Below are 13,839 nucleotides of genomic sequence, written 5' to 3'. Positions count from 1 at the left end.
GAGAAAGTCAATGGGCATGGCGTGCGGGGGTTGGGGTGATATTGTTTTTTTCGTACGGGTCTTCTGACATCTGATTGCTAGTACTGCCGCCGATGTAGGGAGAAAGTCGTCAAATAGTTCGGGAAAGTGGGGATTCGGCTAGCAGGTGAGGGAGAAGCAATTGCGGGCGAGAAGAGCGGGTCCCGTGCTGGAAGCAAATGTTGAGGGTGGAATGAGCGTTCTTTCCGTTTGCACAGTTGCGTCATTGGACCCCTATTGATCGTCCACGTGCCTCGGTGAGTCCGGGGCTTCCTGTTTGAGAGCATTTGAGAAACTGCATTCTGTGGTAGCGTACCTCTTTCTTTTTGACGGCCACTTCATTAGACATGGTGTTCTCTTATGCTTCCTGTGCTCTTCCTCGACGACTATGACCTACGCGTGTATAGGAAACTTGGGCCTTCCTGTTGATCTCGATTGACGTCACGGCGACTGAAGTCCTAGCATTACCCTGCGTCAAAACCACCTTACTACAGATGCCGTCAAAGTGGCACCGACACGGGGCGCGGTGTGTGAGCCATCAGAGCAGAATGCAAAAGCGTGTTGTCTGTTTCCTAACATGCTGACGGCAGCATTCACAAACATTGTCAGATGCGACCATAATCCTAGCTCGGACATACGACGTTTTCAAGCACTACAGCCGGACGAAGAAACACCAATTGCATGGGCATCGTATCCCTATACCCACATGGTCCCATGTGGATAGTGACAGGCCAGAAACCGAGAATAAAGCAAGTTTAGCATAGCCGGCAGCAAAGAAGCAAAATGTCCGAAGGTCGCTGCAGAGATGACGCGCTCATAGTAGGAGAATATCGAGAATCGTGCTCCTGCAACGGTCTCGCCGAAATTCTTTCTTTGCACCTTCCAAAGTCCTGTTGCTGCGCCTTGGCGTTGAGGATTTTAAGACAAGGAACTGTGATAGTGGAATGAATGAAGCGAAATTGAAAAGCCGACTGGCTCTGATTGCGACTGACCACGTAAGTTCAAACGCAAAGGACCGAACAATGAACGCTCTGTGTAGCGACTGAAAAGCATTATCATCAGCTGGAAAGTGTTGCAATGTAAGCGAATGCCAACCAATTTGGTTCGGCTGATCTCCAGGAGCCGAGCGCGGATCGATCGAACGCCTGCCATGTGTTGAGACGCACGTAGGGTGAGGCTAGCTGGCCAACCCCCAGATCTCCCGTACACGATTACGCGTTCGCAGGCGGGGTGAACAGAACGTTAGGATTGAGGCAGACGAGAGGTTGGAATTAATGAGGGGCGGGAGAGCTAACAGAGACGGCGTCATGTCCCGCAGTAATGCTGCAGCGCTGCATCGAACACTACTTCAAGTTGTAGCCAACAGCGAGCGCCCGGGAGGCTGGCGAGCCGCGTTCAGCTCATGCAACTGCAGAAGCGCAGCACATTGTAGAACAAGAACACTCTTTCGACAACGCATGTTGCAGGTGCCGGAAGCAGGTCGGAATGCTTTGTCTTGCGAAACGATCACGATGTACAGGTAATCATGACGTTCCTCAAATAGCGGTCGAGGGAAGTCACAGTCACGAACTGATGCTTTGCTTCAGATCAGCGAGGTTGGTATTGGCTTGCATGCGTGTAGCCATAAGGAGAAATACCTAGTAGCGGCCTGCCCGGGGCAGTGTCTGTGCTTTCATGATGGCAGCATTGGCAAGCCACCGGCAGCCTCCTGAAATCGATCTGGGAGCAAAATCATCCAAAGCAATTTGTGCGCCCAACAACCTATCCGCGAGGCGACTTTGAAGTCTAAACAGGCTTTCTTCTCTTAGCTAGACGTTATTAAGACGGGTATCTAGCAGGGATTGCGACAAGCGCACCGGGCTTGGGCGATGTTTTCGCACCGGGTAGCGAATATGCAGGCGGCTGCATGTTAGGCACGAGCAAGAGGAGTGCCCAGGCGGCGAAGCGTCTCGCAGGAGTGTCATCTCGGAGTCTCCAGGCTGAATGGAGAATCACATACCCCGGCTTGCAGAAATCACAAGCAACGACAGCCCTGGTGTGGCTCGACTCATAGCCATTCAAGCTTCCACGGTGTCTACAGAGTGCAGCCGCTAGGCAGATACGGGCTACCCATAATTTTGGCTTGACGGTATCGCGCCGACCGCGGGCATGGACCGTGAGGGTCCGTTATGCTGTGGAGCAGTGTAATACGAAGGGTCTCCTGTGTCCAAGGCCGAAACATCAGGCGCAGCGAGAAGGACATGCAAGAATGACGATGACGTCGAACTGGGTGCGCGTCAATACCGTCGATCAGTCATTGTTATCAGGTAGCGAACAGAGAGCGTGCGTCCCTGGAGAGACCATCATTGATGAGTTCTCTTAGCCTAGCCGTCTAATTTTGGCATGAGGGTCCCGGACATGGATGATGATCGGACTAAGAGGCTACACTACTGTACCAACCCTCGACCAGCAGTTTGCGGCCTTGGGTTCAATCTGTAGGGCATACGTCTGAAGCTGCACGGAATCGTGGCAGCGACGTAGAAGACAGCATAAGCTGTACCAGAGATGATTGCGCCATTAACAAACTTCGATGGCTGTCAAGACTAGATTATACATGGCAAAACCCAACAAGGCAGTTAATGGCCGTTCTAAATCACGCTATGCCCACTGCGGGAGGATGCCATTGGTTCGGTACCTAGGTGGATGCAGGCCCGGCCGAGCGAGAGGGCAGTTGAGTGAAGATGATCGGACGGCGCACTCCTTACTATGGCTTTGTGCCATCCGTGCGCGCCCTTATACTCGTTCATCATCCAGCCGTTTTCTCCGCGCGTGCACGCAAACTACATCATCGCTGTCTCCGCTGTCTGCAATTAGACATTGTCGCTCGTTGAACAGGTGCCGCTGCTGCTGCTACCCGCCTCGTGTCTGGTAAGTCGCACACCCAACCCACCCCCGTCCTGTGCCTCGGAAGGATCGAACGACGCCGCACTCGACATCAGCAAGTGGACCAGGCGATGCGCTGGAAAAAAGGCAGAGGCGCAAGTTGCCACGACAAGATTTCCTGCCACCTGTGTATTGGCCGAGGATCACTCGAAGCGCATAATAAAATCAATACGCGGCTAGATCGACACGGCCCTGACGTTGAAACGCGGTAATACGAAGTTGCCCATCAACGACACTCCCGACTCAGCTCTCGCAGCGACACTCGCCGCGCCCGCTCACATCATCTCTCGACACCACAACACCAACACGCTGCACCGCCACTTGCACGTATAGCAGAGCTAATTCCTGACATCTAGACTGCCCCATCCATTCCTTCTCTGTCCGTAACACGTTTGGCTTCTTTGTGACTGCCCCATCGCTCCTTCCTCGACCACGACCGTCGCGCATCGCACGTCTCGGTGTACATGATACTGCCAATCGTATCAGAATAGGCCGCTCGAGGCATTGGTCGCTGCTTCCACCTGAGGGAAAAAAACAAATAAATCCAGCAACATGGGCAAGCCAGGCTTAGGGATATTCACCGCTCGCCGCAAGTCTCAAGGCAATGCATTCGAAGAGGTCGATATCGCAACAAGTCCCGAGACCATAACGGCGCCCGCTGCTGATTCTGGTGGCTTCCGGGTGCTGAGCAAGACGGAGGTAGAAAAGGCAAAAGAGCAGCGCAAGACACAGGAAAAAGACAGGTCGTCAAAGTTCCCGCGCTTCAGCGGCTTTGGCGGTGCTGGCAGCAAGAACCGCAACCAGTCCGTAGACGATGAGTCTCCAGGATCTTCAAAACGGTAAGCTTCGTATCCGCTAGTCATAGCGTCGGCCGGACTGACCCTTTAATTAGCGACAGCAAGTCAAGCAGTGGGACTCAATTTTCCAATTCGAGACCCTACGCCAATGGCCAGCATGGCTCGACCTCTACACTTCCTTCTTCCACGGACACCAGCTCCGACGACAACCTTTTCACTAATATACCCCGACCGACGGTTTCTCAACACAACAGCTCCCCTGCCCCTTCTTCGGTAAACGCCTTCCGTAAGAACTTACCCTCGCTACCCAAGTCAAGCTCTGGCGTGTCATCATACAAGGATCTGTCAGGGTCAGGGTGGAGTGGCAGAAATCGGGCTATGACCACATCGAGCTACGCGAGCACAGCAGTTCCGCCGAAACTCGAAGGGGATCTAAACTTCGGCGGCTTTGAAGACGACATGTTCAGCCATTTAAGCCGCAAAGAATCTCCCGAAGTACCACGAGAGACTGCGGGACGCTCACTCCTTTCGGAAAAGCGCACGTTCCAGGCCGAACCTATTAAGATACCACCGCCATCTGGCATCGAAGCGCCGTTGAAGAGTTGGGACAGCCGCAACTCAGCCGACAACCTTATGGCTTCTCCAAATTCAGACAATGACTCGCCGCCGCCGCCGCCTCCTCCCCACAAGTACTCCTCATATGCGCCGGTCGCGTCAGAAAGCCCTACCTTCCACCCATCATCTACCTTCGAAGACACCGATGCTCAGTTTGTTCGCAAATCATACACAGATAGAAAGTCGTACCGTGAAAGCTCACCCGAACAACAACCCAACTCCACCTCTTCGTCGTCTGCCAACTCCTACCAGACCCCCTATTCCTCTCGATCGGCCACGGCTACGAGCACCACCACGAACACAACACCAAAAGCTTCTCTCGCACCGGGCGCCTCTCCCTACAACGATGCCGAGGAAGATGACCTGTTCGCACCCTCGAAGCCTGCCCCCAAGCAGGAAATCCCGATAGCGAAGAAGTCTGCAGCCCTGCCCTCCAACGGCAACACTGCACCGGCTACTACTACAGCGGATGGAAGGCGTGTGATGTCACAAGCTGAGTTCAGGGAGTACCAGAAGAGACAGATGAACCAGCCACCACCAGAGGAAAGCTCTGACGACGAAGACTATGAAGATGAGGAGGACGCTATCAAAAGACGAGAGGAAGAGGAACTGATGAGGCGTAAGAACCAGCAAATGCACTTTGCCCGGGAAGCTATGCGACGCTCGACCACAGCCCCTGGCGCTCCCACAGATCCGGGAGTAGATCACATGGGCTTCCCATCGGAAACGTCGATGAAAGCCGAAGAATGGGAAGACGAGGATGTGCCGCTGGGTATTCTCGCTCAACATGGCTTTCCAAGTCAGACCCGTAACAGGTTTCCCAGCCAGCCAACAAACTCCATGCCCTCGTATATACCCGATCGCCCAGCCTCTGCGGGTGCTATGAGCCAACGCGGCGTTTCCCAAGCAAATCTGCCAGCCTTTGCGAGACATTTGCCTCAAGACCCGTACAATTCCTTCATTGGAGGAGGTTTGGTTCGGCCAACAAATCGTGAGTCTATGGGCTTCAATGGTTTCGCGCGTGGCCCTGGATCAGTCGCAGGCGGTTCTGTTGCTGGGGACATGGGTATGGGTCCTAGCATGATGTACCAAGATGCTGGTCTGTCGCAGCCCTCGCTCGTGGACCAGATTCAGATGCGGGATATGTCCAAGCAGAAGTACATGGGTGGTGCTTCAGCAAAGAAGCCCCAAGGTGGACCTTTCACTGGTGTTCTCGGCCAACAAATGAACGCGAACGGCCAACTTCAGAACTCGACGCGGATGTCTCAAATGCCCATGATGAATGGCATGGGCGGCATGAACCCCATGATGAACCCTATGATGGGTGGACAAATGCCGATGCAGGGTATGGGCATGGGCATGGGCATGGGTCAGATGGGGTACCCAATGCAGCAAGGGAACGAGTACATGCAGCAGATGCAACAAATGCAGCAGATGATCGCCATGCAGCAAATGCAACTGCAGATGATGCAGCAGCAACCCCAACAACAAGACCCAAGGATGTCAATGGCAATGCCCAACAACGGTTACGCAGGCAGTACTATGGGCAGTACAATGGGCGGCGCAGGCTTCCTAAACGTACCAAATGGGCAAAATCGACCAATGTCATTTATGTCGGCCAATGGAAACCAGCAACAGCAGCGCTCCATGTCGTTCATGGGCCCGCATCCAGGGTACACTCCCTCCATCGCACCATCCGAGCGTTCTAACATTGGGTTGTCCGCTAGGTACCGTCCCGTCGTCAACCAGTCCGATGCCGTATCCAACGGAACGTCCATGACGCTTCAAGCCTCGGGCGGCGCCAACCAGAACCGGACCAGCACCATCAAGGGTATCCTGAAGAAGGGCAGCCCAGGACCACAGATGAATGCTCCCCAGACAGACGACGCCGACGAAGACTGGGGCAAGATGGCAGCACGCAAAAACAGGTCAAAGGGCAAGGAGAACACCAGCTCAGGCCTTGAAGACCTTACTCGCGGTCTCAACATCTAGATGTTGTCACGCACATTCGCAACGCTCATAAGACGCATACGCAAACTTTTTCTCTCATGGCAACAACAAGCGCATTACTTAGAAACGCCGTGATACGGATCTCATGGTTCAAGGGAAAAGAAAGAAGAAACGAGTCCCGATAATTTCTCATTCCCCCACCAATTTTCTTGAAGACATATGGAAGCGATTTAAGTGGCCGATGGCCGAAATTCTTGTACTCTCTTTTTTGCATCTACCGGCGGCGTTTTCTTGTTTATTTTGGCGAAAGCCAAGAGAGTACTATCTGCGTTGTTCGATAAGGGAAAGCATACATGTTACAACTCTAGGCGCGCTCATACTTTCTTCTTGTCCCTTGTTTCTTCTCGTCTCGGCTACCTTGGACATTATCTTGCATCGATCGGGAGATATACCCACATCATGGCATTTGTGGCTTGGGGTAGATTGCGAACGATCTATCTATTTTTGTTTCTTGCATGAAAGGGTTCGGTGTTGTGCTTTGGGGGGTTGACGCTGGAACGGAACAGACGGCATGGGGATGGGGATGGGGATGGGGATGGGAACGGCAATGAGAGGATTAGATCCTCTTGTAATAATAATATGGATACATATATACCCTTTACAAACATTTGCATTGGAATCTTCACTCCAACCTATCAACTCCGTGCAAGGCACAACTTTCTTGGTGTTTGCATTATGATGATTGAAGATTTATGATTAATAAGTCACTTGGAATGGTATCTAGCGACTGCACTGGACATTTGTCCAGATATGCCTCCATGTGTCTACACCAGAGACGCCCAAAACGCCGCCATGTCATGACCTACAGTCACTTGCCGTAGAGAGATTGTTTATCGCTCAGCCTTGCCGTCCCTGTCCAGCAGCTCCCGCGCAGCAATAATTTCCGCCTCGTCGTAGCCTTGCCACGCCTTCTTTCCTGACTTGTATAGTCTTATAATCTCGGCGAGTTTGTTTGTAGCAATCTCTTCTAACTTGTTTACGGTTTGGGCATTCGGGACGGGGATGTCGTCGTCTTCTTGTGCGTTGCGTTTGGATGTCGAGTCGGAGAGTGCATTGTTGAGCTTCGAGGTGAGGAGCTTGAGACCGTAGTAGCCACGTAGGTAACCGTCGTTGAGCTCGACGGAGCGGCAGAAGTGCTTCAGCGATAGGGCGAGAGAGGTGAGGCTGGGAGGGTTGTTGGAGGCTGTAGAGAGATAGTGTAGTGTGGCAATGTGTGCGTGTGCCTGAATGTTGATTAGTATACAATCATCATGGTCGGGGCAGCGCGGTACTCACACTCCATGCGTTGGGTGTGATGAGCAGAACTTCTTCGGCGCAGTATATCGCTTGCCCCCAAGCTGCCTGGCTTGCATAGAGGTCGCTCGCCTCAGCCCATGCCTCAGCATCCGTTGGGCTGTACTGCAACAGCACTGTGACAGCTGTAATGGCATCGCCTGTCCTGCCCAGCGCCTTGAGCACAGCCACCCTCCTCTTCCTGATACTCATGTTGGTGGGGTCGTCTCGGAGGATCTTTTCATAGGCCTCAAAGACCTTTTCCAGATCAGCATCTGACTTGGACGTGGCCTCGTTGTAGATGCCGCGCAGTGTAACGATGCGCTCGTTGTGGTCGCCGAATCGGGCTTCCAGCCGCTGCAGAATTGATAGGGCGGCATTCTCGTCGCCGGTGCGGAGTGTGGAGAGGAAGAGGTTCTCGTGGATGGTCCATGTCTCGGGTGTCTCGCGCGAGAAGAGGAGCGAGAGGGGCCATGGGAGGTTCGACGTTGGTGTTGTAGAGAGGACGAGAGGGGCCTTTTGGGACAGCGCAAGGGCGGTGGGCGGCGGTATTTGTGCGGGTGGAGAGAGAAGGTTGGCTTGTGTCATGTTGGCGATTGTTTGCGTCGCGGACGGGTGTGGAGTGCGTGTCAATGGCGACAGAGTGTCTGGAGAAGCATGTGGAGTTAGGTAAGCCGTTGGGGATGTTGTCCCAAGCTTCCGCCGGCGAAACTAGCGGGCGTTCGGTAGTCTCGACCCCATCTGGAATCGACCAAGTGCACGTCAACCTTGTTGACACTCGTAGCTTTCGCTTTCGCTGCCGACGAGTGCATGCAACCCGATTCCACGTCGCTACACGCCTGCTCCATGACGACTGCATCCCAATGACGATGCCTAGTGGCCCACCACCTTCACCCTCACGCCGCCCGTCTACCCCTCCACGCGCGCTTCCCTACCCAGACACACGACTGCGCGACGCTGCCTGAGCGACATCCAACATGTATGCCTTACCCCACGCTCCTGGGCCTGCATCAACCAGTGACTGACCTCCTTGCAGGTTCGAGAAATCCCTCTTCGACCTCATTCGGGGCCTCCGAAACCACAAGGGCAGCGAACGCGAATACATCGCCGAGAGCATAAAAGAATGTCGCAAGGAAATAAGGACCAACGACATGGACCTCAAGGCCACGGCACTCATGAAGCTCACGTATCTCGAGATGTTCGGCCACGACATGTCCTGGGCTAGCTTCAACGTTCTCGAAGTCATGTCAAGCTCCAAGTTCAAGCAGAAGCGCACAGGATACTTGGCTGCAGTACAAAGCTTTCGACGAGATACCGAGGTCCTAGTGCTCGCAGAGAACCAACTCAAAAAGGACATCATGAGTTCGAGTCCACAATACATCGCGCTCCCGCTCGGAGCCATCCCTCACGTCATAAACCCGAGCATGGCCAATTCGGTTCTCTCCGACTTGATACCACGATTGACGCACTCGCATGCAATGGTCCGCAAGAAGACGGTCGTGACACTATACCGGCTGGCTCTTGTGTATCCGGAGACGCTACGACCTGCGTGGCCCAAAATCAAGGAGCGCTTGCTAGATGACAACGAGGATGCGAGCGTCACAGCGGCAATCGTAAACGTCGTCTGCGAGCTGGGATGGAGGAGACCCCAAGACTTCCTACCGCTCGCACCAAGATTGTTCGATCTCCTAGTAGAAGGGGGAAATAACTGGATGGCTATCAAGCTCATCAAACTTGTAAGTCTTGAGGTCATACTAAGAAAGGCTGCAGCTAACCAAACTTAGTTCGCAACATTGACTCCGTTGGAACCTCGACTTATCAAGAAACTGCTTCCTCCGTTAACCAAGATTATACGGGAGACGTCTGCTATGTCATTGCTTTATGAATGTATCAGTGGTATCATTCAGGGTGGCATTCTGGAAGCCGTGGAAGGTACCGCAGAAGGCGACGAGGTAGCAAAGCTATGTGTCGGCAAACTACGAGGCATGATGATAATAGAAGGAGATGCAAACCGTAAGCTAATGTACACTGTTCTCCAACGTTCCGCTTCTCATCAATCTGCAGTAAAATATGTCGCACTACTCGCCTTCGAAAAGATCGTCAAATCACATCCATACTTGGTTTCTCAGCAGCAAGATGTCATCCTCGAATGCATCGACGATCCAGACATCTCGATACGAATGCGTGCTTTGGATTTGGTGGTCGGTATGGTCAATCCAGACAATCTCACAGCCATCGTGGGTCGATTAATGCGACAACTTCGGAATGCACCCATTGCGACAGCGGCAAGTGATCCTAACAACGACCGGGCCAGACTTACTGGCATAACGCCCTACGGTGATGATGATTCTGACGCAGAAGAGACCCTGCCGCAGCACGAACAGAAATCCGACCAACCGCCGCCGCTGCCAGATGATTACCGCATCAGCGTCATCAAGAGAATATTAGACATGTGCTCACGCGACACTTACAGCAACATTAGCGACTTTGAATGGTACATTGACGTCCTTACCCAGCTTGTCAGGGTATCGCCGGCAACAAAAGCATCCTCAGTTATGGAAGAGGAGGAAGAAGTAGAACATTCAGATGACATTGGTGGCGGCATTGGACATGAATTACAGAATGTTGCTATCCGGGTAAAGAGCGTCCGATCGGAAGCCATAGATGCCGCACAGTCGCTCGTGCTTGTTGATCGAAGAGATCAAATGTTCCCAGCATCTGGCAATGGCGGTCAAGGTGTACTGGAATACGCCGGTTGGCTTGTGGGAGAATACGCCAACTATCTTACTCGCCCAGAGCCGGTTATGACGTCCCTACTACACCCCTCTTCTCTTCAACTATCTTCGAGAACCCTTGCTGTGTACCTACAAGCAATACCTAAGGTCTTCTCTAGCATGGCTGGAAATGATCAGGTGTCATGGACTCCGGAGCGCAAAACATTAATGTCCCTACTCATGGCTCGAATCATCCATTTCTTGGAGCCACTCTCTACGCATCCCAGTCTAGAAGTCCAAGAACGAGCGGTTGAGTACCTCGAACTCATGCGTCTCGCTGCAGAAGCTGCATCTGGAACTGCTGCCAGCGCCGATCAGGACACGTTTACCGATCCACCCCTATTACTTACACAAGCTATACCTGCGCTGTTCTCTGGTGCTGAGCTGAACCCGGTCGCTCCTGGTGCTCAACGCAAGGTTCCGTTGCCCGAAGACCTCGATCTCGACACACCAATCAACTCCAATCTCCAGCATCTGCTCTACACAGCCGACACAGAAGGGTTTGAGACAGAGGAAGATGATGTCTATGCAGCCTACTCGGAGCCACCAACAGCATACGCGGAAGCTCCTACAGTTGCTGCACCGGCTGCAGACCGTCTTGATGCCCCGCATAAAGAACCGACATCATACCAGAACGCAACCGAGGATGAGTACCTGGATGCTGACATTATTGCGCGTCGGAAAGCAGAGAGGAAAGAACGCTACAAAGACGATCCATTCTATATCGATCCCGAAGCGGACAAAGGCAGCGGAGCAGTCACACCACTTAGTAGAATTGTCCGGGATGGCAATAGAGAGAACAATGAGTTGGACATCGATTCGATCCCGATTATGGAACTCAACCTCGATAGTAAAGGATCATCTTCTGAACATCTGCCACGTTCTCGGAGTCCGCGCAAGCCGGTGCGAAAGGTCGATATTATGGGCGATGAGACGCTTGGACCTGCAGCTCCAGATGCTTTGAGAGATGATATTGTTCGGCCACAGCCAGGAAAAGCAAAGAAGTCATTGTTGGATGTGGACAGCTCTGGTCTTGCAGCATTAAGCCTTGACGACGATGGTACATCGAATCGCAAGCTTACACAGCTCGATATTGAAAGGAAGGCCCAAGAGGATGCTGAAATGAAGAAGGCGCTTCAAGAAGTTGAGCGATTACGACTCGAGATGCAGCGAGCAAGTGAGAGGTTACATGTCAAAGAAGAGGTCGCAGTCAAGAAGAAGAAGAGAAAGGTTAGGAAGGTTGCCGTGGAAGGAGACGATCCAGCTGAGACGCCACCACCAGAGGCGGAAGTCGGCGACGAGGAAAAGGCAACGCCTATCAAGAAAAAGAAGAAGAAGAAGGTCAAGCCTGAAGGACATGATGAAGAAGTAGCTGAAGGCGAAGCCGATGGTGGGGTAGAAGGCAAAGTCAAGAAGAAGAAAAAGAAGAGGCGGACTGTTGTCATGGATGAGGGTGCAGATGCGCCAGAGGAGCAGTAGTTCAAGCACGTTGCAATGTGTCTTGATCTTGAACAGATAAGATTCCAAAACCTCAATACCATGATATCGGCTATTCCAAGCTCTCCCAATACCGCAATGCTGCCTCTATAACGCCGTTTGCCCTATGTAATTGACGCAAGAAAGTGGTCTCTAGACCTGCTACCCCTCCAAGCTCTTCAAAGCTTCTCTCCGCCGTGGTCACCGTTCGTGTGCCTTGTATGTCCAGCCCCCAAATCTTGACATTGCCAACTATAAGTCAAGGCTGAGTTTGTATTCGTCCGTTCGATAAGTAATGAATTACATCACATTACTCGTTCCTTTTAAAAGAAGAGCTTAAGGACCTCGAAAAGAAGACCGCCGACTAGTATGAAAGCAAGAACGACTACAAACATGTTAGTCCTCAGAATTTCGATTGAGGGCCATGGGTACGTACTGATCCAGAACCTGCTGATGGGGCTCTTCTGGGGCGCCCGCTTCTTCACTACAGGCTCTGTTGACACGGGTTGGCCCATCTTCTTCTCTTGCGCCTTGGCGAAACGCATGTTTGCCTGACGTTGTTGTGGTGTTTGCGCCTGGAGGCTACGTTAGTATCCCGTGTGTTGTATGCGACCAGGGGGTTTGGTTGCATGCGTTTCGAGAGGGTGCCGTACCATTTTGGTTTGTGTATGCCAGATGGATATATGGGGCGTTTAAGCGGTTCCGGGAACTGAAGAGCGGGTAGCGAGCGTGTAGTGTCTTGTGCACGAAGAAGAGAGAGAGAGAACGGAATAAGGGTTCAAGTTGTTTGGTGAACGTGTTCCTTTGGAAAGTGCATCGCGTGGACCGTGCACAGCGCTAGGGTACCGGCATTAGCTGGGTACGCGCGCGGAGATAATGAACGGAGGTTTATACCGTTTCTAGTCTGTCGACTTTCTTGAATTGCCATCGCACCGGTGCTTCTACATATCCCCGCTCCACCAACCTTAGCGCAATACCTGGTGTCGCGTATTCGCAGGACCATCACACTCGTCTTCTTCGCTCTCTCAACGCTCAGTCTCGCCATCTACTGGGGTTCATTCTAGCAGCGACCGAAGGTGCTTCAGAAGCGGGGATAAAAGCTGTTACCTTTGCGACAAGATGAATCACCTCAGAGCAACACGGACGATATGGGGTAAAAGCGCGACGATACCCAGAAGCATAGGACGAACATCACGAAGAACATATGTAGCCGAAGCACCACCGCCTCATCCACCCAGTTCGCCGCCAAACCCAAACTCGGCTCCTCCGCCAAAAGAGCCATCGCGGGTAGTACGTCATACTCCTAATAGCCCGTCAACACACACCGTTGCTCCTCGAAACTAACGAATTTGTTGCAGGGCGCATACTACGGCACCTTTGGCTCGCCCCTCCTAAAATGCTTCCTCGGCGCCCTCTTCACATACCAATTGTCGTACTACCTTTGGTATAAACTCGAAGCTATCGAAGAGACACACGACACCAAGGCCGAGATACGCGATTTGCAGGAGGAGCTTCGGCAGGCAATAGAAAAACAGCGTCTCATTGCGCAAGAGAAGTGGGGACAGGCCACCGAAGCTTTTGAGAAGGAGAAGGAGGAGTTTGGGCAGGCGGTTGATGCTGTTACTGAGGAGTTCAAAGAAGGTGTGGATGAGGTTGGCAAGGGTACAAGGGCTGTGAGCAGGGTTGCCCGGGGTGGCTGGTGGCCTTGGTGAGGGGTCGCTGATGGGTGGATACCGATGTGCTGGGTGAGGGGTTTTGAGGGATTTTGAAGTGGCACTTGTACATTATGGTGTGGTTTACATGTATATCAGTTGGACCGACGATACCCCAGCAGTACCTTATGGATATACTTCATCCGCCTTCAACGACGTCTCATCATTCAATCTGCTTTCCTTTACATGCGCATGAGCTACGCCATCTTCTTTCTGTAACATCACACCAGTCCAATCTCTGCA

General features: G+C 52.6%; 4 protein-coding genes across 4 annotated transcripts; 3 read left to right on the top strand and 1 right to left on the bottom strand.

Annotated features, from left to right (window-relative positions):
• Positions 1-3,492: 3,492 nt before the first annotated feature.
• Positions 3,493-6,344, top strand: CC77DRAFT_1030745 (hypothetical protein; the record flags this gene model as incomplete). The annotated part of the gene is made up of 2 exons (XM_018526610.1): positions 3,493-3,779; positions 3,833-6,344. The coding sequence occupies 2 exons, from the start codon at positions 3,493-3,495 to the stop codon at positions 6,342-6,344; spliced, it is 2,799 nt and encodes a 932-aa protein (XP_018386538.1).
• Positions 6,345-7,953: 1,609 nt separating this feature from the next.
• CC77DRAFT_1040155 (Adaptor protein complex AP-3 delta subunit) lies at positions 7,954-12,108 on the top strand (the record flags this gene model as incomplete). Its single annotated transcript, XM_018527195.1, has 4 exons — positions 7,954-8,303; positions 8,671-9,370; positions 9,419-9,647; positions 9,699-12,108. 4 exons carry the CDS (start codon positions 7,954-7,956, stop codon positions 11,885-11,887), a joined length of 3,468 nt encoding a protein of 1,155 aa, XP_018386537.1. The 3' UTR covers positions 11,888-12,108.
• CC77DRAFT_1019906 (hypothetical protein) lies at positions 11,864-12,642 on the bottom strand. The gene is made up of 3 exons (XM_018524939.1): positions 12,538-12,642; positions 12,321-12,459; positions 11,864-12,269 (listed from the first exon to the last, which is right to left on the bottom strand). The coding sequence occupies exons 1-3, from the start codon at positions 12,538-12,540 to the stop codon at positions 12,208-12,210; spliced, it is 204 nt and encodes a 67-aa protein (XP_018386536.1). The 5' UTR covers positions 12,541-12,642; the 3' UTR covers positions 11,864-12,207.
• A 361-nt stretch (positions 12,643-13,003) lies between these two features.
• CC77DRAFT_1060812 (hypothetical protein) lies at positions 13,004-13,596 on the top strand (the record flags this gene model as incomplete). The annotated part of the gene is made up of 2 exons (XM_018528363.1): positions 13,004-13,174; positions 13,243-13,596. The coding sequence occupies 2 exons, from the start codon at positions 13,004-13,006 to the stop codon at positions 13,594-13,596; spliced, it is 525 nt and encodes a 174-aa protein (XP_018386535.1).
• Between the last annotated feature and the right edge of the window lie 243 nt (positions 13,597-13,839).

This window comes from Alternaria alternata, assembly GCF_001642055.1.
Source record: "Alternaria alternata strain SRC1lrK2f unplaced genomic scaffold CC77scaffold_9, whole genome shotgun sequence".
NCBI lineage: Eukaryota > Fungi > Ascomycota > Dothideomycetes > Pleosporales > Pleosporaceae > Alternaria > Alternaria alternata.
Note: the sequence above shows the minus strand (reverse complement) of the source record. Positions and strands in the feature narration are given on the sequence as shown.

Coding starts and splice junctions, on each gene's coding strand:
- CC77DRAFT_1019906 (XM_018524939.1), bottom strand. Junction 12,270..12,320: donor CATCAGCAGGTTCTGGATCA/GTACGTACCCAT, acceptor ACATGTTTGTAG/TCGTTCTTGCTTTCATACTA.